The 26,104-nt window shown below is 43.1% G+C and overlaps 2 protein-coding genes across 3 annotated transcripts in view; one reads left to right on the top strand and one right to left on the bottom strand.

The window, feature by feature from the left end:
* Positions 1–415: 415 nt before the first annotated feature.
* pigt (phosphatidylinositol glycan anchor biosynthesis, class T) lies at positions 416–7,937 on the bottom strand. 2 transcript variants are annotated; one of them, XM_053424393.1, is made up of 11 exons: positions 7,527–7,937; positions 6,695–6,872; positions 5,591–5,718; positions 4,514–4,617; positions 4,210–4,366; positions 4,011–4,108; positions 3,621–3,777; positions 3,110–3,310; positions 2,117–2,282; positions 1,911–1,994; positions 416–1,794 (listed from the first exon to the last, which is right to left on the bottom strand). In XM_053424393.1, exons 1-11 carry the CDS (start codon positions 7,930–7,932, stop codon positions 1,545–1,547), a joined length of 1,929 nt encoding a protein of 642 aa, XP_053280368.1. In that variant the 5' UTR covers positions 7,933–7,937; the 3' UTR covers positions 416–1,544. The 2 variants fall into 2 exon arrangements, with proteins under 2 accessions (XP_053280368.1, XP_053280369.1); XM_053424394.1 differs by having other exon boundaries at positions 4,514–4,614.
* An 871-nt stretch (positions 7,938–8,808) lies between these two features.
* LOC128442027 (phosphatase and actin regulator 3) overlaps positions 8,809–26,104 on the top strand; it is a 30,880-nt gene continuing 13,584 nt past the window's right edge. Inside the window, exon 1 of the mRNA XM_053424195.1 lies at positions 8,809–8,911. Coding sequence (XP_053280170.1) covers positions 8,809–8,911 — 103 coding nt within the window. The remainder of the gene's footprint in view (positions 8,912–26,104) is intronic.

The raw sequence follows: 26,104 nt of genomic DNA, 5'->3' as shown, positions 1-26,104 counted from the left end.
ATGTCTGAAATCATATGTGATATATAAGGTGAAGGATATGTCAGAGAATCGTGAGGAGCGACTCTTCACTGAGGGTTTATACTGCCTGAAGAACACAAGTGTGAAGGCTAAGCCAGTGGAGCTGCATTCCCTGCCTGACTTATACTGACTTGTTTGGCGAGAAAACATAGTTTGCTGCAGACCAGATATATGATCCCCACTTATGTGGAATGCTGCTTATTTCCTTTGTTTTTGTTCCACGCCGTTGCCAAACGTGCTGGGCTGAGAATCGCTGACCGGCCAAATACAGAGACGACAGTGTTGGTTCTCTCGGGGTCTGCCAGAAGTGGGGCTGAGTTTGTTAACACAAATCCACTCAGTTGGAAGTAATATGGCTCCGGTGCAGTTTGATGCATTAATGTCCCTTCTCAAAATGTATGTTTGTCAATTTATTAAAAGGGGATAAATGTTTCAGTTTTGCCACAAACACACACACAAACAGTGCAGCTTCAAATATTCACATTCAAAGCACTTCTTCTCTGCGAGGCAACAAAACAGACTTTCAGACAGACATAACTTGCATGTCAAGCATTACTTGCTTGTCTGCTGTAAGGTACAATTAAACTGCATTTAATGGTTAGAAACTTAAGGCAGTTGATTATAATGACCTGCAGACATTGTCATTCAACATTCTGGCATGCTTTTAAGAATTAGTGCAAATTAAATCATTTAATAAAAGGGTGTTTCCTACTTGCAAATAAATAATGTGGTTGGTCATTGACACATTTTCAGGGGCCCTGTGTTATATTCTGTAGTATTACACAACTTGTGTCAAGTAAAATGAACACACCAGGAACTGAAAGGGAGGAGGATATACATGCCCCATTGTTCCATTGTAATGCTGTGTTTAGTTTGCTTGGCAGTGGAAACTGCAAACCTAGAGTTTCCGTCTTTTGATCTCCTGTCAGACCTGAGCTTTGTCAAGATGTAACGTTCTGACTGGATCATTGTATTTTATCTTTCCTTACAGCGAGCTGGGAATCCACAGGTCAGGATGGAAGTATGAGACCAAAGGTGATCGTCCTTTTTTCTATCTCTACTCAGAGATATAAATAGTGCAGTCTCATCATTGTAGAAACATCTTTTTATCACAGTTTCCACACAGAAACAAAAAGCTGAAGTGACACTTTGGAGATATATTAAGATGTAGTGGAGTCATGGTTTCTGACATTCATAAAAACACAAACAATAAAAACAGATGCAGTTACCACTGCTGCAAAATCCACAGCTTTGGTTTCTTCTCCTTCTCAAACAATAACGAACCTCCACAGTTTTTGTCGTTAGAGGGAAATCTAACGACAGGAAAATGATCCTGAATATGTTCATGTTCAAAACTGTAATTCATCCTCTTCCATTCCAAAACAAAACCTCGAAGTTGACCTTCAGTCAACATTCACACCAGTGCTCGAATCAGTTTTTCCCTGAATGTCACATGTAACCAGTGGTTTTGCACAAAGCAAAGCTTCCTTTCTGAAAGCAGAGCCAGTTGGCACCGATGTCCAGCCTCAGAGAGGCGGCACGCCCCGCATCCTGCGGATGATGTTGGCTAGCCGCTTGGCCAATCCTGGACTGGGCTCTTCTATCTGAAAGCTCCGGGTCAGTAGATTGTAGAGGGAGCCGTAACCCACAGCCACCACAGTGCAGGTCAGGCAGATGACATTATAGGGCATGCTGAAGTCTGGGGTTGGCAGGTTGACCAGCAGAGGCTCAGTGTAGACGCGCACAAAGTAGCTGGACTCCTCTTTACAGGGGAAACTGGAGGGAGATGAGAAAGTGAATCATTTGCATTTATAGGAACAGGAACTCAAACAACACACAGATAAGAAGCGTCACAAGACATTTTCCTCAGAAATGAACAAACCGATACTTACAAGCTGCTGAAAAGGGGGCGTTCCTGAGTGATGTTTGTATCCATAGCGACAATACTTGGTACAAGAGAGCTGATTACTGAAGACCTATATGTTCAAGAGAGACCGGTTTGCAATTATGAAGGTGAGAGACAAATGAAAGCTCTTATAATGCTCAAAATCATAGAATGACACGAATGACAACATGTGCATCTATTTCAGAAACTCACCCGACGTAGAAGCCGTGGTTGGGATCGGGGGTGTACTCGGTCCATTTGAGCAGAGCCCTCTCAAACTGCACGGTGACCTCGGTGACGGAGTTGGGAGGAAGCTGGACGAGCATCTCCAGCAGGTGGGGCCTCAAACGGTCCTTCGATGGCTGGTAGTGGATGTAGCCTGGCACAGGAAGAGAAAGGTGGTAACCACACAACTGATTCACTATTGTGGTGTTTATCCGCAATACATGCACTGTGACTATTATGTGACAATAATTTAAAAGTAAAATAACTGATGTTTGAGAAAAAAACTTAACCAGCAAGTGGAAGAAATATCTCTGCTGTTCAAAATGATTTAACAACACACACCTGACAGATTTTTACCTCATGTTCTCCCCCTTGTGGTGAAAAAAAAAACAACCGCAAGGAACTACAAGTAACAATGTTTTCTGAAGGGAAAGGGAATGGGTACTGTCAGACAAACTGGGTTTGCCACCAATTAAAAACAAGTTACTAAAGAGTTACTTAAGGTCAAGGCAATGCCAACTAGAACAGGAGTCTGTCAAGCACATTCCTCCACCAAGGCCTAACACTCAAACAATTATTCCCTGCATTGTTATATTTAATTGATAAAGAATTGTTGAAAAATGTAAAGAAAAAACTGCACCAAAATTCCATGGTCTCTTCCCTGATCTACAGGAAATCCTTCCACTAAGTCTTGTGGAAATCTGTTGAGTAGATTTATGTCATCTTGATATCACACCAACGGACAGGGGTAACCCCCAAGCTTGATTGTGTTTGGGATGTTTGATCAGACATTTCTCATGATGATAGTTTTATCAACATTTGGGGGAAACTTGGCACTTTACATATAATTCTGCTGTGCATGGACGGAACAGGTAACATCTTGTAGCACATAATCATCTGAAATGTTACGTGATGTAGTTTTGTGAATATACTTCGTTTGAGGCGTATTCGATTTTTATAAACTCTCTTTGAGTGACTCACTGGGCTTGTTGTCCTTTCCCTTGCTGGTGACAGTGAGCGTGTGAATGTAGAGACGGAGATACCAGGGAACAGAGTCCAGCAGCAGCACAGGGAAGGATCTGTACGGGTGATAGTTGTACATCAGCGTGTGGATCTCTCCCGTCTGCAGCCCGTAACCAGCCACATAGCGCTCGCCGTGGAGCAGAGGACGCAGCATGTCACCTAATGAGGAGAGCACGTGACAAGGGAGAGATTTAATAGACCAACATGTGGGAAACTTCACAGCAGAGACAGGAAATGTGATATTAAAATGCTGCTGATGTTTAAATTTAGAGGTGGAGCTTGAGATTATGATGCAAAACAGGTAAAGAACCGGACTCCGGGTTGTTTCTCATCTCGACTTTGTTAAAAAACAAATCATCTTAACTTAAAAGGTTTGACCCCAAAGTTTGACAAATGAACATGGACTCTTTATAAACCACGACACTGGAAACAAATAGGCGAAATGTCACCATCCGCAGTCCTCACTCACCTTCACTGGATTTCCAGCGGATCAGCAGGTTGAGAGAGCGCACGGTGCCAAAAGTGATTTGTTGGGTCAGATCGTACACAGAGAAGGTCCGTCTGTCCCCCAGCACCACTTCCTGGCTCAGCAGGGGCGTGGCCGGGCTCAGCTCAAACTGCTCCCCCTGCAAAATTACATCATGTTTGTCTCAAGCAAAATGTTGGCAGATAATCTGTTAAAAGATGATCAGATATAACAAATATTGCAATTATAATCAGTTAGATTTGTTTCAAATACTATTGAATATTTCCTAAGCTTTGATAGATGAAAAAAAACAAAATATATTTTGCTTTCTGTAAAGTTCATATTAAGGAAAATAATCAATTAAGAGTGAAGTGTATATTGAGGAAATCAGACCTGAGGGTTGTCTGTGACATCGACATAGATTTTACTGGAGGAGGCCAGTGGACAAGCTTCTGTCAGGGTCCGAGAGAACATCTTGAACAGAGACCACTCTGAAGGAGCAAACACCTTGAATTAACTAACACCGGGAAGATGTTATCAAACTCTTCAGTCCTACTGATGAAGGAGACACAACACAGCTCGGCTTCCTCACCTCGTTTGCCCTGTCCAGACGTGTGCAGGTCAAAGACCACGTTCAGCGTCTGTCGTAGCTCCCAGGACGTGGGAGACACAGGTCTGATGTGCACTGCCTGGGAATGAAAACTGCTGTGGAAGAGTTTCTCTGACTTCATCAGGACAGCGAGACCGGCCTGCAGACATGGCAACGTAATGAAAGAGAAGAGGGAAGTGAGCCAGCTGCCGTGACATTCAAGCTCCTGTGTCATCTATAGATGCACACGCTGACATCTATAGTTCTGATATATACAGTAAATATACAGTCTATAATACACACTCACCTTGGATCCACATGGCAAGAGTTTCTTCCATGGTGTCAGATTCTCTGTGCAAACAATCTCTCGTGGGAGGGTGGCATAACGGAGGAAGCGATGGTCCGTCACTTCTAGTTCAACCCAAAAAACAAAACACTCAGTCTCTACTAATACAATGTATCATGGGCAGTATCTATAGCACCTGCATGCTGCACTTTAAAAGGGCTGATGTTGTGAGAATTCAATATTTTAGCTGTTGTGTGGGTCTGGGGTCTGACTGTACTATTTGCAATAAAGACGGGGGGGGGGGGGGGGGGGTCTTGAGCAGGTTGGGCCAGGTATAAGGCCTTTATACAAATGATTTATAAATAACCCTTGCTGCATAGTGTTAATAATTAATCTTATAATTGTTCTGAATTCTAACTTTTGGTATTGAACCATTATTCCCTTAGATTCATTCTCATCACATATATTTCATGCAGCTGTCTGATAAGTTCTGGAGGTCGGACAGAGTGACTTTGTTGACATTGTTTTGTTTCGTTGTTTTGGTTTCGAGGATCCTAATGTTAACATCAACAGGACATTGTTTGGATATAGGAGGAACATCATATTCCTTTCTCCAATGGCTCACATGGCATCAGCTGTGTCAAGGCCTTTCATGAAGAGAACATTTTGCTTAGCAACTATCAGAGTAGTAGTAGCGTCACGGAGAGCGGCTTCTTGTCACTTCCTGGATTCCTTGACAAGAGGCGGTGGACTACAGCTTTGGACCAATAAGGGAGAACCAAATTGATTTGCGGTGACTCCCCTTCAATCTTTCCTAACCAATCATATTAAATCTACTGTTATAATTATATCAAACCCCTTCTGTTCGGGGCCATTATTAACTACCTATTGCTAACTGATTGAGCCTAGGCTGTGATAATTGTCCATAGCTATGTTGTTCAACTTTCATTGCATCTCAATAAATACTTAAATTGGACCAGTCCGACTCTTCTCATATTTAGGATAAACCAACACGCCTGACAATGTCCACAAGCTATTATACAGGTTCATCACTAGAGAGAGTTAGTCCAAAAGGAGATTGAAGGAGCCTCACTGTACCGTTGACGATTCCCAGTGGTTTGAAGGAAGCACTGGGCTGGACAGTGTTGGTGGAGTCAATGAAGTTGAGTGAAGCACAGAAAATCCCTGACAAAACATTTGTCAGCTCCTTCCATGTTTCATCCACACTGAGAGGAGCAGAACAAAACCGTAGGAAGATGTTAAAAAGACAAAAGCCACACACACTACATAGTTAAGAAGATTGTGGCAAAGCAAAAGTGATGAAAATGAATTTATGAATTTTTTTACAGATTTCTGACATATAACATGTCAGAAATCTGTATGTATAATGTGTCATTTATAAGGTATACGGATGCAAAGCTTTGACAGCTTTTTCATGTCCTTGTAAATTCAATTTCAAGTTATCAATTTATCCCATTTTTATTCCTTTCACGTATTCATCATTAATATTAATCAACAGTTTTACTGCATCCTCCATTTAGGTTCTTGTAGTTTATGTTTTTAATGTTAACTCGTTTGTATGATATGTTAATATATCTCTATCTTTTCTCATTTTCACTAACTGCTAGAAAACCCCTCACATAAATAGAATAATAAACTAATGTTTCCCAGTGCGAACATAGTGATGATTTCCACTCAACACATGCTGTAATGGGTTCTCAAGCAGATTAATATTTACAGAATAGAAATGTCTATAAAGAAGTGCAAGTTGAAAAAAGAGCTTGATTTAGCAGCCAGAGCCACCCTTCTGATTGTTCTTTACTTGTTTACCAGTCTAAATGTCTGCTATCGGAAGTAGTGATGCTACCGCGTAATTCATGCATGCTCTTGGGCGAGAGCTTGCGTGCAGTGTGTGCATGTGAACGCGGCTCGAGGAGGAGATCATAGGACATCCAGGCTAAGAACATGTTGTAAATGACGCCATTTTCAGTCGAATTTGAAGGAGTCACCATTTACTTCAATTGTATTGGATGTGGCTGCATGCTGAGACTCCAAAAGTGTTTTGTGGACTCAAACAGTTCACCCACCCCTCCATCGGCATAGTGGTGAGTAGACAATAAAGTGAATTGTCATTTTTCTGTGAACTACCCCCTTAAGTCTAACCACAAAACATTTCCCCAGCAGCCAAAGGGTTGAACTCACTCTGTGACAGAGTCCTGGAACCACACCCAGAGTTCAGCTCCAGGAGGAGAAGGCTGATATGGCTGTCCCCACTGCATGGTCCTCCAGTAGCCCTGTGTGAAGGAGATGTGCAGCTCTCGCACTGAAAACTTAGAGATGACCTGGCCCAGAGACTTGGGGAACAACCGGTAGTGGGACACTGAGGAATATAAATAACATGACACAGTTTTTGGTTAGAAAAATCTTTGTGCTGCAACTTGTTTGATGTGTATATGAATGAAGAATGGAAAACCCTTGGGAGTGTGTATGATTTATGGGCTGTGGATCTCTCCATTCACAGTTTAACAGTGTTGGCTATATAAGTAATACAAATTGCAAAAAATTTCCTACAGCTCTTCAACAAAGGTTTAAAGGTCAAACTGTGTCATTCTGAAGAAGGCAGTACTAGTGATGGCGACATGAAGCTTCATGAGGCATTGAAGCTTTCCATCCAATGGGTTCACTCATGGGCCGAAGCTTCATGGTGCGCCATCAAGTGGACAATACATGTTTCGCTGCCCCTCATATTTCAATTCGCGAGGCTTTAAACGTCACCACAAACTTTATCAACACAAGCCTCGATACGCGCTTCACAACAAATCTTCCTGGATTACTCGGCACATAACTAGGCATTACCACAACCTGGAAACCCACACACTGATCTGAGTAATTACAGGTGTATACACGGTCTGCTGATCTTCAGTAAATGATGTGATCGTCACTGACGCCAATGATCGCAGCTAATAAACCTCTTGTTGATAAATGACTCAAATTAAGCAGCATGTGTAAGAATGCCTGTTAGCAGCTAGCTTGCCTTTGTTTTCCCTGGTGAAGTCAGTTTCCCACAGGGTGCGGAACTGGAAGCTGGCATAAATATCTCCGGAGTGCAGTGGTCTGATCACCAGCTCCTCCTGGAAGTCATCTTTGGGCCGGGGGCCGGCGGAGGGGGCCGCGGTGTCAGCGGCAGGAGCCTCCTGCTCCTCGGCTGCAGATTCATCCGGAGTCGCCTCTTTCACCTCGGTCGCTTCCCACCGCCTCTCCTCCGCCGCGGGCTGCCCGGCTGTTTGTCCCGTTGTCTCGGTCACTGTTTGCGGACCGTCCGTCGCGGGGGCACCGTGACCGCCCGGTGGTGTCGTCTCTTGACTCCGTGCGACGGTGAACACCGACAAAACACAGACAAACACCAGCAGAGCCGAGGAGACGCACCTGTGAGCCGCCATCTTTCTCTTGCGGCGGAGCAGCACTTCCGTGTTTGTGCGTCACACGGCGAACCAGCCAATGGGCTGCTTCCATATGTCCAGTGGCTCTGACATGAACCTGCTTTGTTTTAGGAGAAATGATTTTTGATTTAATATCAGAGGTGAAAATAACATTGAAGCATTGCATCCTATATTTAATGCTATTGAAGTAATTTATTTGAATACATTTAAATAGAAATATATAGGACCCAGTGATTTGACTGCAAAGCTTGCTTTTTGGATTTTGCCTTTTCTTTAACATGTTTTCTTTTACATAATTTTTTTTTATTTGACATATGACATTAGAAGGTGATTTCCAACCTGTGTGCGCTCATAAATAACTGCAATTAACACATTAGTCATACATTTCATAAATGCTGGATGAATTTATTGTTATTGCCTCGACATCATCTGGCGATTTCATGACGGTATCAAACCCACTCCATTATAGTAGATTTGAAATAGATGGAATTTAAATAAACGAACACTGTTGCACACACAACGCATTTGAATTTATATGGTACATTAAATGCATCAGTGTGTGCAGCATGTTTGTAGCTGTGTTGCATATTTGGTCGTGTTGCTGGACGGGGACGAGTATCACAGGGGGCACATCACCCCTCCCACATCATCCACATCACACACACATACACACACACACACACACACACACACACACATACACACACGGGATTTCTGCTCAGCCATGGCTCCCTGGTAGATGCTCAAAGCGGCTGTTGTCAGAGCAAATTAAATCTGCACCAGCTCGTTGCTTTTCCTCCTCCTGACCTTGCCTGCCTCCGCGTTGAGGGGGGTTTTCAATATTTTATTCGGGATTCCTGCGCTGTCTGTCTCCCCATGGCTACATCGGATGGACTAGACGGCTGTCTGCAGCGAGGCAGATCTCAAAGTGACCCGAACATCCTCACCGAACCGGACCTCGACCTGGCACACGGCACAGGTAAGACGCGTCCATTTCTCGATCGCCTTTATTTTTGCCATAAACGTGTTTTCATAGAGTGCCGTCTATTATTTGGCGATGCAGCGGTTTCCATCTCCTCGCGTCTTCCCCCACTGGGATATCACAGCACCAGGGGATAACCAGCGCGGACGCTTCCAACCCTGCGCGTAAAGATACGAGACCGCATCTGAATAGTGGAGGTGCAAATTGAAAATTAATGTACCATGGCAGCATCTGTGAATATAGACGCGTGGCCCCCTCCAGATTCGTGCGTTGTTTGCTGTGCACGCCTGAATCCCAATGCGTTGGGTTGTTATGGCTGCCAGTGTTTGGGAACCAGCGTGCGGGGCCGTTTAATGTGATAATAAAAACTATAGTGCCCCACTTGTACGGTATCTGTTGATCGGTGCGTCCTGCTGCATGCTCGGCTCCTCAGACACCGGGTGCATGTGTGCGCCCCGGGACCAGTTGGAGCGCATTTGTTGTGTTTGATGCGAGCCACCATTACTCCTCGTTATTCTGCAGACACATGGGCCTCGACTCTCGGCTGCATTTGTGAAAGAGAAGCACATGCACATCTCAGCGTATAGACTGATCTCTGGGTATATTGACTGCTCTGATACCCCCACCCACCCCTCACCACACACACACACACACACACACACACACACACACACACACACACACACACACACACACACACACACACACACACACACCGATCACTGTGATGTGATCAGTGACCCCGGCCTCCCACGTGATGTAGCCTATATAGGTGGAAACACACCAGCCTCAGCACATCCATGCCACACACACACACAGCAAAGCCATTGACCAATCTGGTGGATCAATCCTGCAGGTGTGCTTCCTAACCTGCTGCCTGTGTTTATTACCTCCCTCTGCTCTGTTAGCTCTCCCTCTGCATTATGGAATAATGAATTGATCTTTCATTAATGAGAGGAGAGCGCCAGGGAGCAGTCATGTTCTGCACCTAACCAACCGACAACACACTTCATGTGGCCTTCGTTATATTGGTTGTAATTTCCTCTCTCCCACTCTTAAATTACAAACTTACTGTTGCTTCAGTGCGAATGCATGGCTTGATTTGTCCTTTTTTTTTTTTACATAAGTGTGGTTATTTATGGTCATATTGTGTGGGCCTGGAAAGAGTCATTGCTTACTCCCACACATGGTGTGTTTTACGCACATGGAGAATGCTCGTGTGAATGATTCAGAAAAAAAAGTGTCATTCACCTTTCAACTGCTCCCTAATGAATCCTGCGTTTTTTTCTTCTTCTAATCTCTAAATCACACCTGTCCTGCTCCCACAGCAGATATTTTAATGGACCCTCGCTGAATTCGGTCCTCTCCTGTGTGGACGATTTAATTCACACATGGGTGGATGTGTTAATGTTACACAGGGTCTTTGACACACCTGAATAAACAACGCAGCAGCTTGGCAGATCAGCGCCACGAGAGCTAAAGCAACCAGGGCTCCAGTGACCATCAGCCTTTAACACTGGAGAAGTACACACAGCCGTGCTACTACTATGTGAATATAACTGTGCAAATGACGGACACAGTAAACACACTTGTCACTGTATGGACAATGTCAGTGTCTGGTGACCCAAAGTACACAACACCACCCACCCCCTCTCTCTGTGTGTGGATCATCACTGCGCTAGCGTCTGGGACACCAGCCCTTGCCAAAGTAATCCTTTGGCAAGGGCTGTCTTTTTCCTCCAGCACAGAGGCCCTTGCAGCTGCAGAGGCTGACACTGTATTCATGCACTCGCTCCACACTGGGGAGGATACTCAATGGAGACGGCAGTTACAGCTGACCATCACAGAGAAGCAGAGCAAGGTTTTGACTTTTCTTCCTGAATAATGGTGCAGGGATAATCAGGGGCCACAGGACAAGGGGACTGTAAAAGTCTCAATCCATTTGTCCTAACAATCCCCTTTTTATTAAGTGCAAAGAAAAAAACATTTCAATGTGTTCCTGCTCATTGTTTTCTCCTATTGATGCTGTAACGTTTTACTCTTGTGGAAAAGAATTGAGAGCTCCTGCTCCAGCTTTTGATTTACAGGCATATATTAAAGTTGTTTAGGAGCATACATCTGGAAACAGGTGCAGGAGAAAAAAAACTTGTTTAGTCAGTTTGTCCAGACGAGGGCCCTTTTGGATTCTCCCGCTAATAAAATGTCACTTTCACTCAAACTTCCTCTTAGTCATTGCAAACTGTCGACCGAGGCAATGATGTGGAGAGGACACCTTGAAGCTTAGCGGACAGGAAGCAGGTCCTAGCAGGGCTGTCCCTGTGGCTTCTCTCCATAAATACATCCTTCTGTCCTGCAGAACAATGGACACAGCCAGAGAAACAGAGCTGTATCAAATGCATATTAGGACAAGTTGAGTGGGAGTATCAGTATAAGTCAATGTAAATATGGTGCAGATGAAATGTAATATTGTGATTTTATTTTATTAGGAAATATTGCACATGTACAACAGTTCAATAGAGAATTTTAAATAAACAATGTCGTCAGAGACAATATCATCTGAGTTCTGTGTCTCAATAGATAAAAAATAGATAAATGAATCTGGCCTTAATTTCAGATTCTGAGATTCATAATACAGTGTCATTACTTAACCTGTTGAAGTTGGTTTTAAAATAAATGATTAATGTTGTAGTCTGTGGTGCGATCTTTAGACCTATAAGGTTCATGGTTCAAATCCCAGTTTACATCTTTGGGTGTGTGCACGTATCTGACATATCTGTATACTGGCCCTGCAGTACACAGTGCACATGTCCAGGGTGTACCCAGCTATTGCCCACTGGGTCGGCTCAAGTGGCCCCCACAGCCCTTCGATGACAGTGTAGATTATGGATAGATGAACAGTCTATAACATGTCACAAGTAAAAAGTGCACGTTACACCAGAGTTATAGAGGACTTCTTAAGATTGAAACTAAAACTAAAATATGGTAAAAGAAAAGCAGCATGTTCTCCTTGTGGGAATTAGCAGAAGTTTGTCCTGCTGAATAACAAACTGAGTTTGTCAAAAAAGTCAAAGCGATCAATAAACTTTTGTTCATCAACTATCGGAATATTGAACAAAGTATTTCACAATTACTGTATCTGTTGCTGTGAATGTCTTCTCCTCCCTCTGCAGTAATTCCTGAAGAAAATATTTTTTCCCTGTTTGGAAAGTCAGATCAATGAAAAGCTTTGTCCCTGGAGCTCACAGGGATCAGTCACCTTGCACACGGCGACTTCAACCCGTGAACAGTTGGACCCAATGTGTCCAGTTACAGAACAGCGTCTCGCCACCAGTTACTTCTGATCAGTGGCTTTTTAAGGTCTCATCCTCCTCTGCTGGTCTCACTGATAGCTGGATAATCCTCTCGGATCAGACATCAGAAGAATCTCTGAGGATTGCAGGTATAAGTAAAGCCCCCCCACCCCTCTCCTTGTCTTACCAAACCCTTGTGAAAGCTGATATCAGGCCGTGACGATGACTCACCCGTCTTGTGCATAATACTTCGCTCGTATGGGAAATTGTGAGTCAACCGCTCTTATATAATGTGCTCCCCATTTAACATGGCTTTGTTTAGAATGACGGTGTAACAATGTACACATACTGGTTTTAACACCACAGGGACTACTTACGCAAGCTCCATGGATTTAAAAGAAATCAGTTTTAACTCCTGAATGAGCAACTGTGGCATGAAACAGTGACAAAGATGCAGACATATAAAGAGCATACCTACATATATACTAATGACACTGAACCTTCTTGTCCAGTCCCCAGCTCTGTCTTTAAGAGAATCTGAATCACTAACGAGTATCCCTATCCGTTCTCTAGGCGCCATCTTTAAGAAAAGTTAAAGATGGAGCAGAAACACAGAGGCCAGCTAGATCCTGACAGGCCGTGAACTAGAAGCATCTTTTTTTTTGTCCGCTCTATAATGAGGCATTTCGAGGACCCTCAACGGTGTAAGAGGGAGCGATGTGGTTATAGTGGTGTTTGGTGTGGCTCTCTACCTTACCAGCCTTTTAGATTGATTTTTTAACATCCTCTTTAGTTCGGAGACAGGATGTGAACTTGTTGCATTCCTCCAGGGATGTGGTGGGTGAATAAAACAGCGGGAGAACAACGCAGTGAGAAGTTGTTTTCGTTCTGAAAACGTGAGCGGAAGTGAGAATCAGACACCAGAAAATAACTCCTCTCCTACAGTTGAGTCTGTAAATATCTCAGAATGACACCAAGCTGCGTGTGTGTGTGTGTCCATGTCGTCACTATAACGAAGCAGGAACCCACCTCAAACAATTCAAATCAAGTATTAAGTGTCTAAGGGGGAGATTTGAAGTGATTTTCTAAATTACAGTTAAGTTACAATAATACTTGGATTTACTGTTGTCTCTACAGGGATTGATGCATGGTATCGTGGGACAAATACTGATGTTAATATTTAATATGGCTTCGTTATACACAGGCTATAGCACTGTTGTTTTGTAAAGTAAATTCCCCCTAATTAAAAATGTAATAATTAGTTGATCAGTTGATTAATCAAAAATAAATCGGCTACTTTTTTTGCTGACGTATAAATTGTCAGTGTTTGAGAGAAAGTTGCAGCTTTTTGATTATTGGAATTTGCTTCATCACTCTTTTGTATCAGTGCAAACTAGAGATGTTCTGATATTTATAACAGTATTGGAAATGCATCAGATCCGGCTGAAAATGCTGGACCAGGCCACAAAGAGTGTGTGAATCTATGTATCAATCACGTCTTTTAAGTTTATTCGTTTCACCAAGAGAAAGCTGTAACTTCTTTTCCTGGAAATCACTTCTTCTCTGCCGCTCCAAACTATCAGTCACGCTGCCACAGACGAGTACTGTCTTTAGAGCAGCAAAGACAGAGTGAAATCCGGTAGTTCAGTGTCAGTCAGAGCTGAATGAAATGTCAGCAATTTGATCATATTTCATGCTGGAAAGTCCCACAAGTACATTCTAGTAGCACTAGTGATGCCAATAACACCATGAGCAATCTCATGAAGAATTTGAAGAAACCATTGAATGAACGAGCACAAGGACTTTACCAAGGTGAATGGGAAAAAAGGATTTGTGTTCTTTTTTAGTTATAAATGTCAAACTAGATGATAGAAGAAGATATACAGCATTGATTCTTTGTATGTATTTGTTTTTCAAAGGGTTTAACCTGAGCCGGGTCATACAGGAATAATAGCAATCATCACATATTTGGAGCTAGTAGGATACAGCTGTTAAAAGACGTGATGTAAGTTGTTATTTTTGTTTTATGGACTGTTATCGGATCAGTACTTTGTATCTGCATACACGCAAAGTCCAGGTATCGTATATGGAAGGCAAAAATGTTATCGGAACCTCTCAATAGTAAACTGAGCTCAGGACTGTTGGATTGACAAAACAACACATAATGAAAACAACACCTTCATCAACATGTCATGACCTTGTGAAGACAAAACAATCTGTTTTTAATACATTTATTGGGCGCATTGAAATCTCAATCACCTGCTTTTGGCTTCTTTTTGTTTTTGATTCAGTTTTTGCTGTCATCGTGGAGAACACAGTAAAAACACCAGAACACATCAAGCCACACGCACACAGACAAGATTACAGTTTCATTGTGATAGACAGTGCAGATATACAGGAGCTCGATTTGCTCTTCGGAGGAGCCACCTGCACCGGCATCAAACTTAGCCTAATTTGATCCTTACTTCCTGTTTTCAGTAAGCGTAGCTGTAATCCTCGCCACAGTCACGACCTATTCGTCATGGTCAACCCTAAGGGACTGTGAGTCAGTCAAGGCCACCTGTTAGTATACATGTAGTGGCCACTGGGGAGATATTCCTTCCTCCTCCATGATGGACAGAGGTGCCCACAGAGGCCAAGAAGGAATAATCAGCCATGGAGAGTCAGAGATAAACCTCCCTGTGGCCTTTGCTTAGCATCGTGGAATCTCTCTATTTATATTGTTGTTTATTATTAATTGATGTAGTCGAGACTGTGGGAAGCAAATCTTCCAACAGGAGTCACACTGCGTTCGTGATGCATATCTGCCAGCACATTGTCGCAGGCAATGACTCATTCAGTCATTTATACTTACAGAGCTTACTGTATTTGGTAGGAGTGGGCGATGAGATGAAAGATGCTCAATAACACTTGATATTAAAAAGTAAATGGAAATAACGGAATGATAACTGAATGAATGAGATGAAAAACCTGGTAGAAGCTTCCACACAGGTTGGATTGTGTTAGTGCTACTCAGGGTAGATACAAATATCAACTATACTGTCCAACTCTGCTCCATAATGAATTTAATTTGTGTGTTAATAATAGGATTTTATTCCCCTCTCCTCCAGCCGCCCATGAAAATGGAGCACAAAAATGACGACAACAACAAAAGCCTGACATCATGCCTGCTCCCTGTGGATGCCAGAGCAGATTAGGAGTTCTGACAGTGTTGCAGCCATTTGTTGCTGCAGCTGTGGTTTGCATGCGTGCACCTGTGTGCTTTTTTTGGACTGTGCATTCATGTGCGCATGAATCTGCTGGAGAACTGGCAGGTCTGTGCAGACGTGTGCTATATTACAAAGAAAAAAAATATGAAATAAGGGGAAAAATCACAGCCGGAATGTGCTCAAAGCTGACATTCAGGCAGCTGAACAGACAGCTCACAGAGAAGGAAGACCCGAGCAGCCCGGCACACCTTTCAGAGACCCAGGCATAAAAGCAGCATGTAATGGAGCTATTTACCCTCCAAAGGCTGAGGTTAAATGGAGATCAGGAAGTTGCATGCTTGATGGTGTGAAGAGTAAAGAGCTGAGAGAGGAAACTCCTCTGGGCATCTTGTCTGGGAAGCAGTGGAGACACATTTTAGAGGAAAGGAGAAGAAAAGAAGCTGGAGAAAAAAGGTCAGGAGGCGACTGAGTCAGTGAGGCAGGGAGGAGATGGGAGAGAGGGAAACAGAGCACGGAGAGAGAGAGAGAGAGAGAGAGAGAGAGAGAGAGAGAGAGAGATAGAGAGAGAGGGGGGGGGTGCAGCGAGGGGGCAGCGGCCTGCGTTGAAAGAAAGCCAAGAAGTTGTCCTAATTGCTAACTTGCTACGTTGAGATGATGGACCTATAGGAGGCCATTAACAAAGAGGCAGGGGCTGTGTGGTCCTGATTCAGAAAGTCTTTGCATCAGCTCCAGTATCTGGCCCCGGATCCTCTAGATTTTAAAGTGACAGTAAAATCAAAAATACTGAATTCCTCTTTTTTACCCTTTTGTTCTCCTTGCTAAGGTTTTGTTTCACCCCTGTTTCTACACTCTCATTCTTTTATCATATGATGGCTTTGTGCACATGATGATAATTCTGTGTTGGTTTGATGTAACAAGCAACTCAGTCATCCTCAATATGAAAATACTGATTTCAGACATGGCGGTACGACACAAGACAAAATATATCTGATGAGCAGAGCCCAACTAGTTTGGCTTTTTGGAGGACAATGGTGATACTGATATATTGACCATTAGATATATAGTATACCTAATATGTTGGTATCAAACACTACGAAATATAGTTGAGGTTGAATATTTTACAGTTTTAACTATGAACATTTTCAGAATTGTCTTTATTGGCCACGTATGTGTACACATACAAGGAATTTGACTCTGGTTTTACATTGCTCGTAGTATACTTACATTCTGTACGGTACAATATCATGTGAAAAGAAAGTAGAATACGCAGAATATTGGAAACATATTGGACCAACACTTTAAAAGTAAAATACCATCAAATATATAGAACTTAAATAAATAATATAGAAAATGTTATATTGTAAATAAATGTTTTATGTAAAATATAGATGCACATTAATGTCTGGGTTGTTAAAAAAATAGGTTTTCTGATCTTAGAAAGGTTCATATTAGCTGAGTTGTTTCGCTCAATTGATAACGTGACCAGGCTCCATAAGTCAAGAAAGTCCCATTCATCATTCTTGTTCCCACCTCTCCAGGGTCAATAAGTTTGTATGAACCACAGCACTCAAACTGCCTCCCCCTCCTCGTCCCACACTCACACAGATATATATATTGTATCTTCACCTGTTTGTAGCTGCAGTGTCCCTCCGTCCTCACAAACCTGCCTGATTCAATAAGGGATAGATGAAAAGGACACAGAGGATTCCCAGGACTTGGAAACTAGGGAGACAAGGAAGGTTAAGGACGGAGTGAAACATAAAGAGGAGAGAAACCTGAGGCAGGTAAAGCCCAGGGGGCTAAGTGAGGGGAGGACAGACGTTACAGCAGGCTGACAGGAAGTGGTTTGAGGGAGGCCGTCCATGGAGTGACTGTTTGATAGGCACTTACTTCACAGTGTTATCGGGCATCTCCGTCAGGGCCTCTCAGGAGATAGTAAATGAAATGCATAGCCAGATCAGATAACTGCACTAGAAGGAATACAATTATAAATGGGAAATAAATCAAAGCTTTTTTTATTTTGTTGATGGAGCTGTGTGTGAGCTACAAAGAGAATAGAGTCTCTTAGAATCTACTAGGGCCGAATCCACCTTCTTCTGTTTTTGTGGGAACTATTCTAAATGTTTTAACTGTAAGAATTTGACCTTGCTATTTGAGTGGGAATAGGGAGTGAGTTTGGACTTGAGTCTTCGTTGTAGAATTGCGGAGTGAGTCTCAGCACCATGGACAGCACCAGCCTTTGCATTGCAGAGCTGTGGTCTGTGTGCTGATGAGTCTGTCCGGGTTTCCTGCTGGGAAACAGGCCCAGTCATTTTTTTATTTTCCTTTTTTTTTGTACTGATGACACGTTATTGATGAAAGCACATTGTGCAGATACAGGCATACATTTCCATTTCATTTGATTATCCCATTCATCTTCGTGAGCCAAAAGTCCCAATCCAATCCCTTTTAAACTGTGACTGGAACTGTGGCCAAGCCTGTGGTACAGAGTTTGAGATCGTAATTGATGGGTAAGTGGCTTCTAGCATCTCCTCCATCAACACAGAGTTGTCTGTGTGGCCCAAACCGGCCACCAGATACTGTCCTTTTCACTGTGGAAACGTCAGCACGACTGCAGCTTGTGTCGTCACACAAGAGAATGTGTAGCAGTAACTAGACACTTTCCTAGTCTGCCATCTGAACCAGACGCCTCTCACACCAGGCTTTACTGGTGAGGTGACTAATATTTTACTCTAACCTAACTAAAGCATTTATCAAAACAATTGTTTTCCTATTTTTATTTTCATGCATGATATACAGAATTTAAACTAAGCTGCTGTAGATGTAGAAACATCGTCATTGAAACACGGATATGTCCTACGTACATCTTTGTATAGGAAAATACGACCATGCATGTAACGTCTGGACTGTTCAAGTGTATCCATGTATCTGTGATGAATGAGGTTAGCGGACAGTTAGTGCACTGACTCGTGTCTGCACAGTCTGGCATCGCAAAACGAGCTTCTGGCCACTGTTCATCCTGGCCCCTGCATGATCGACTTCAGGTCCAACACAGGGGATAAATGCAGCTTTTCGGACAATAAGATGATTACAAAAAACGTCATGATATTTTTAACTAAATTTTTGTGCTTTTGATGAGGAGTATCAGATTTGCACTCGACTGTGCAACACGGCAAACCTGTTCTAGTTCCACAGCTGCACACTTGAGGGAATCCGCAAGTGGGAGTGAGTAGCATCCTTTGCTGTGGGAACCTGTTAGCAGATTACAGTGCTAGCAGCAGGGATGTGTGCTCTGTGAACGTACCACTGTCTCGACTGCTCCTTTCCTCCAGAGTGACTGGAGCCCGGTGGAACTGAGCTACCAGCTGCAGAAGCAAGTGTAGAAACTAGAACATGCACACTGCAGCTCACACACATCATGGCTGGAGTGAGTATGTGTCTAATATGCTTCCTCTCTCACTCTCGTGCACACTCTCAGTGTTACGCTCTGTTTGAATTTTTCAAGCTTTGACCCAATTCAGTGGAAATAACTAGAGTAAATAACACACCGTCACTCACCCACCTGAGTCTTTAACTAGCCTTGTTGACTGAAAACACCCACGCCTGCTCACATAATTTACATTTGCTATTATCCCAAGCAATTCAAAATGGGTAAGTAGGAGATTGGGATGAATTGATACAAACACTGACCTATTGGTTCCTGAGAATTTTTTTTAAATTATTTTGTCAGCGCCGTCTAAAAGTGTCATTTTATAATTAGTAAAAAGCCTCTCTGTAAAGAGGCGCCTGCATTGCAAGCAGCCCTTTTGAATATATGAACGGAACTGAATGTGTCAATATGAATCTCGCAGCTTGTTAGATTAATGTGATAGACAGCGGGAACAGCCTAAGGTATGAAGGCTGAACCAAGACGTCCATTACCTGATTGGAAAGGAGCCTTTTCATGGAATAAGATGAGATCTCTCATAGCAGGAACGTAGCTGAAAGCTTTACAATGGGCGGGCTGTGTTCTTGGACACAGTCGGGATCTTCCTCTTCCTCTAATGGTGGGGGTTGTTGTTGGGGGAGCAGGTTGGACTGATATTTTCTAAGGCTCGCCCTGTGATGGTGACAGGAAAAGCACTTTCAGCGAGGACATTTTGGCCCACTGGGAGGATGTGATGGCTGCAGTGGGAGCTTCACCGTTAGCCTCTTCTTGTTTTGTTGTAAAGCAGAGGCGATGAAGAGGGGACAGTGTCTGGATCTACATGTGTATATGCACTGTGTGCTTGTGCATGTGTGTGTCTGGAGTTATTATTCTTATTGTATAAGCAGTTATTATACCTATTTTTACCATTGCTGTTGTTGGGCACTTTGGTGCATTTTTAAGAAAAGAGCTAATAAATAATATTATTATCAATGCTAGGGATGTTTTTAAGTCATGAATATACACATAGGAAATGATGTTGAGAAAACAATATTGAAGGGTCTTTAGAGAATGAAAACCAAAATTATTATTCATGAACTTCATAACATCAACATCAGAGTTATATCTCAGACATTGTGCGTTGATGTTATTTAGGTATATGAAGATGCTTTATCTTTGTTTTAAAGAGGTATTGTAGTGATATAGTATTGCACCTAAGTTGTCAGATTTTTGAGAGTGAGATACGTTACAATACGATATGATATGCTATGATACAATACTTAGGATACGATATGATACTCCACACTATCATTGATACGATACTTCAGATACGGTACAATATAATCTCCAAAACAATTTGAACAGAATTGGTAAGGCTGTCCGTTCAGAGATATCGTTTCTCAGGTGAACCCACTAAACCTTGGGGACGTCACAAGGAGGTTTTCTTTTTCAAAGATGAACTATTTTCTGTAGCTCCCCTTTGGAGCTGAGTCGCACTAACTGATCTTGACTTTTTGTTTTACGGTCAAATGTCACACAGATATTAAAATGCACTTGATGTTAACTAATACAACTTATCTCTGTTAGAACCGTCACAGAGATCCTTCCTGCGAAACCCCGCCTCTCTGTGCTACATCGATCTGTCCAGAAAGTGTAAACTAACCAATATAGCAGTTAGGAAGCCGCCCTTGGATCTGGGAGGCTGCAGCAAAGGCTTACACATGAAGTCACCCCCCAGACCTCATTCTCAACACCAACATATGGTAACAAACAAGGGCCTCGGGCACTTCCTATTGGCTGCTGGCCTCGCTGACATCATTTCACAGTCTTGATGCCAGTAGCCCACACACTGGAGTTTCACACTTCGGCGGTATTCACATAGATGATCTGGAGGCTTGACCTTTGCCGACTCATGTGGCCTTACACCATGATATCCTGTCCTCCCAGAAATCAGTTCTCAGACAAATTGCACTACACAACGTCCACGTGCGGATGAGTCATCTGTTTACCTCAGGAAAACAGTTACTTGAGGCCAGGACTTATTTATTAGAGCTAATGAAGACCGCTCAGTTAAATATGATGTTTTTTACTTCATTTCATTTCTACTCAGCGTAGAATGTAAAATGGAAATTTTGTACAATAGACTAGTCTTTCCCCTGCTAATGAAGTATATTGTTATAGGAAGAATAAATTTGCTAGAAATAGAACACTTTATAAGAGACGGCTTTCAGTTATTATTCATTTCCATGTTATGTGGATTTTGCTCTTGCTCCTGACCTTCTGAATATTGTCATTTTGTGTACGTGTTCATTATTCCGTCTACCCTGCCTTTTATAAAACCACCTTAGCTGACCACTTCCATTCTTGATCTTAGCCTCTCTATTTCATTCCCACTCTTTCTTTTGACACTCCTTCCGCTCGTCTTCAGCTCGCTCTCTCCATGAGAGTCGTTAGCTGGGTGTCCTGATTGTGGCTCGGTCCCTGAGGCAGTGGGGCTATGGACAGATGGCAGCACAGTTGTAAAGCCAGGGGGGTAAAGAGAAGAGGGTAGCTGGCGTGGCGGTGGCTAAGGAGGTGGTCCATTCAAGGGCACGTTGTCAGTTGCCCGGTTGGAAGGAGCAGGAGGCTGGAGCAAGCAGCCGAGGATCTACAGGGCCTGCAGAGGTGATGGGAGTCAAGGGTCCGTCTGTTGTTATTTATAGCTGCTGATAAGAACTCGGAAGCACACATACAGTGTTGAACGGCTGTTTCAATATATATTATTTGCTATAGGTTTGGTTTAGAGACGCTTGCAGCAGATACAGAGTCTACAGTCAGGTAAGCAGCTGTAAGAGGCTTTGGTGCTTTGAACAAAATACATATATATATCAATGTAATGGTAATGCATTGTGTAAGGTGGTAAAAAACATAATTGATCCATTCAAATATTAGCTGTTTATCAAGTGTCATTCTCTGCTCATAAAGAAGAGTTTCAAACCACAACCTTCACTCAGGACCAATTATCTGTATGTAGATAAAATGTTTGGCCGTATCTCCGAGCCCTACATGCAACAGAGGGACAGACATTTCCTTCCTCTAAGCAACTGCCCAAGGAAAATGGATCTTACAGCACAAGAGGACAGTCTCTTTTAAGCTCACCCAACAGGTCAACAGCAATAGTATTTTATTGTGGAGGAGAGTGCTCCTGACTGTGCTCATTTTAGGTTGTAAATGTTACACTTTAACTTGAAGGACGAATAGTGCCTTTCACTCTTACCTGACAACTGTTCAAGGCCCTTTCAGCTTTCATATTCCTGAGTACTGATTCCTGTGGAGAGGTTTGAACACCTGCTTGTGAAATGAGATGATAAGTACTTAATGTTTGTTGTGGCGACTTGTAATTCTGGTAAATGATGCAACAACAACTGTTGACATCATTCAGTCCCAGTGAACTAATAGATGAATAGTGGAGCGAGGTTTTATTCTGCTTTACCTTTCAATTCTATATGATCAGTTTTAAAATCAGACACCCACTCATTCATATCAGCAAAACCAAAGTCGTGTCCCTTACAAGCTCTCTGCTGAAGCAAAGCTAATGATTTTACACATCTCAGTGTGAATCCCTTTCATTGAAAAATCTGGAAAGAAAAACACATTCGGAAATCCAGTATCACAGTAGAACAGAAGAGACTCCCTCTAACCCTTTTTCCGGTTTACACGTCACATATAATAAGAGAAAACCCTCTTCCTGTTGGTTAGTCCTCACATTGAGCACTTGGGAGGAGAGATATTGTCAGCATGAGCATGTGGGGGAGAGGTACTCCTGAATGTGCTGACAAGCTGGTTAAGTGGGGTGTGGTCCCTGGTGGCCCGCTAGAGCGCTCTGATATAGTTTTCTTGCCAAGTTACATTATCATATTGTCGACTTTATTTCCACTCTTTAATCATTTCTGAGCTCACGCTGCACTAATGCCGGATGAAGCTGAGCAGTCGTAGTGTACAGTTGCCTGCACTGCTGAGGGTTAACATTACATATATAATTATTTCTCTCTTTAATTTAATCTTTTATTTTGTGTTCAGACCTGACACCACCCAGTGTGTGTGTGTTGGAGAGCAGCAAAACACACTGCATCAGCATGACACACACGGCTTTAACAAATCCTATTTGCATTGCTATATTAATAAGAACAGCACATCGTCGCCACATGGTGCATGTCGTCCATTCATGCTTATCTCACACACGTTTCGATACATCCTCATCAAGCGGATGAATTAAATCTCTGTGTGCATGCATGTGTTTTCACCTAATTCCCCTGCTCTGCTCGGACTCTTGTCATTTTCTCTGAAAAACCAGCCCTTCAATGAAAAATGAAGTTACTTGATATGCATTATAAATAGCTCCTCTGTGATTGGACCAGCCCAGATTCTCCTGGAAGCTCTTCCGTATAGCAACAGCCCCCTCCCATCGCCCCTTCTTGCCTCTTTTCCCTGGAATCCCCCCCTCCTTATCCCCCCTCCTTCCAATCTCCTTCATTCTCTCAAAATGCAGACAGATCTTGTCCTCCATGTGGCTTCACCCCTTACCCACAATGCACTGGGTGCTGCTATGGCTTTAGATGTGGCAGGCAGTGTCTGTGCAGGGGGCTCCTCGCCTCTTTTCTCTCCTCCTTTCCTCCGAGCCACAGACTGGTTTGCTCCTCCCGCTGGCTCCCACTGCTGCGGCAGCATCTGGATGTGGTCGCCATGGCAACAGCAGCGGGCCTGACCCCACCTCCTCTCCCTTTCTCCACATGCACACAATCTCTCTCTCTCTCTCTCTCTCTCTCTCTCTCTCTCTCTCTCTCTCTCTCTCTCTCTCTCTCTCTCTCTCTCTCTCATCCTCTCACACAGACGCCTCTCCCCCTCCTACTCCCCCTCTCCCTCTCTTAAGCTTTTTTTTCTCTGTGGGACTGGGTGTGTTTCCTTCCAGCTTGACCTGGATTCTGTGAGGCGCCACGTCCGCCACGCTGAATGTGTGACAGTAGTGATGATGACACAGTTAGTGCATGGTCAACTGACCTGTTCCAGACACTTGAAGGGTCAAAAACTCAAACTGGAAATTAGCCCTTTTCGTCTCATCCCTTCTTCTTTTCTTGTTTTCTGTCTTATCATACTTTTATATTTATTTCTCTTTCTCTGTCCCTGTTGTCTCACCTACTTTTTATTTTTATTTTATATTTTTCCACGTTCTCCTTGTCTCTTTCTCCTTTCCGCTCCTTCCTTCTTTCTCCTCTCCTCTTCCCTCCCCTCCTCCAACAATCTCCATCCATGTGCTTCAGGGAAGAAACAAGGGGCTGCACACACAGAAAAAGAGAAAAAATCATGTACAGGAGTCAGATGTATCCTCCCCTCCTCCTCCATCATCACAGCACTCCACTTCACACCCCGAGCCACTCCAGGAACCCCTCCTCTTCCTCCCCCCCGTCACAAATCCTCGCCTCCTCCTCGGCTGAATATTTGAACAAAGATTTATCAGTCTCCTGGAGGCAGCTATAGCTCTGTTTTTTGTCACATTGACGTATGTAGCTCAAAAAATACACCGCGTTTATTGTGCACTCCCTCTTTCTTGGCTCTCTGTGTGACTATAGATGAGAGCAATCCAGCAGCACTGTGCGCACATGGAGCTCTAGACCCACACTTTGCTTGAGATGAGTCACAGTCAAGTTTTCCTCTAATCAGGGGAAATTGTTCTCTGTGCAGGGAGAGAAGTACAATAGGTAGTAAAAGATCATTTATAATGACAAATAATTTAATATCATGGACCGCACTCTACAGATTATCACATACTTTTTCATTTGTTCTTATTCCTTTGATCTGAAGTATAGTTTATATATGAAACAATATGATTCTCAGTGGCTCTGTTACAGTATTTGTTGAGACCATTGTCTGCATATTTTCTTGTGGGTCTTTTTTTTTACTCACTATGAATCTTCTTTTACAGTATTTGGTTTCTCATGCTCTGATGTGCATATGGTGCTTTTACTGTATATTACCAAACTTTTTTATTTTCATTTGATTTGATAGTTCCTTTGTGACACGAGATAAGAGATTCTATCCTCTTCAGACATACAGGGCATGAGTCAACTTGGCTTTGTGGGAAGAAACAACAAAAATACACTGGATCTTCTCTGAGATTCTGTTCGGCTGCATTATGGAAAGTACTTAAAGATGTTCCTATAACAATAGCCATTTCGGGAAAGTCTCCGATAGTGCAACAAATGCTGGGTCTGGCATTGGCGAGTATGTGTACATATCTGATGCCATGTCTTTAAAGTAGTTTAACGCTGGAATTTTTTTTTCTTTTCGCCGGAAATTACTTCCTTTCATCTTTGCTCTAAAGCGACAGTTGCACTCTGCTGTAAGAGGAAGAAGAGGAGGAAGGGATTTCTGGTAGTGAAGCATTATCCCGAGCTGTCTAACATGTTAGTAACTTTTTTCAATATTTCTCACTGGAAAGTCCCACAAGTAAAACAGCAACGTGGGCTGTATGCAAGACTTCAGTTTCGAGGGGTGGCCCTAGGGTTACGATCTTCAAAAGTTTCCATCTCATAAAGCATCTGAAAAGCCACTTCCATACAGGGTTAGTAGGATATATCTGCTGAAATACATTATAAAAGTTATGATCTAAATGTATGGCCATCAGATTGATACTCTGTATCGGCTGATACGCAAAATCCAGGTTTTGGAATTGGTATCGGGAAGTGAAAACTATTGTCCCACCCTGGAAACATTGATCAGTAAGAAGACACAGTGTGATGAGTCAGAGCTGGGACAGATTATATAAAAATATGTGACAATGGAGCATTGGAATATGTTGTGTTGTTTTGTGAAGTCTGATGCTGGCACATCTGTCGGTCTCTGAGGAAAAAGGCGTCCTCTTTGGGCCTGCCTGTGTCTCTGTGTACTCTGGTTCTTCCTCCACATGTGGACAGTGAGAGATGTTCACTTTGATACGTGTCACTCAGACAGATTCACAGCAGAATTACACCCACGAGAGAGTGTGTCTTGATCAAATGAGTCTTTTCTAATTGAATCTGTTCAAAGCGCTTGGAGTCCATCATGGCTCAGTCAGTGAGGTGAGCGTACTAATTGTCTTCTGCCTTCTCTTTCCCTCTTCTCCTCTCCCTTAAACTTCTGCATGTTTTTCCTCATCCCCCCCACCCCTATACTCTCTCTTTCCTTGCACTTGGCCCATGTCCTGATCACACCTCCGCCCCATCTCATCCTCCTGCAACACCTCTCTCTGCCCCTCTTTCCGGGCTTCTCC

Source organism: Pleuronectes platessa, chromosome 6 (genome assembly GCF_947347685.1).
Source record: "Pleuronectes platessa chromosome 6, fPlePla1.1, whole genome shotgun sequence".
NCBI classification, from domain to species: Eukaryota; Metazoa; Chordata; class Actinopteri; order Pleuronectiformes; family Pleuronectidae; genus Pleuronectes; species Pleuronectes platessa.
This window is presented reverse-complemented; position numbering and strand designations above follow the sequence as displayed.

Excerpts from the sequence above, each read along its gene's own strand:
- pigt (XM_053424393.1), bottom strand. The coding sequence starts at position 7,932 with ATGGCGGCTCACAGGTGCGTCTCCTCGGCTCTGCTGGTGTTTGTCTGT. Across the intron at positions 4,109-4,209 it reads GTCTGGACAGGGCAAACGAG|AGTGGTCTCTGTTCAAGATG; the intron begins GTGAGGAAGCCG and ends TTGCTCCTTCAG. Across the intron at positions 1,795-1,910 it reads CGCCCCCTTTTCAGCAGCTT|TTTCCCCTGTAAAGAGGAGT; the intron begins GTAAGTATCGGT and ends ATCTCCCTCCAG.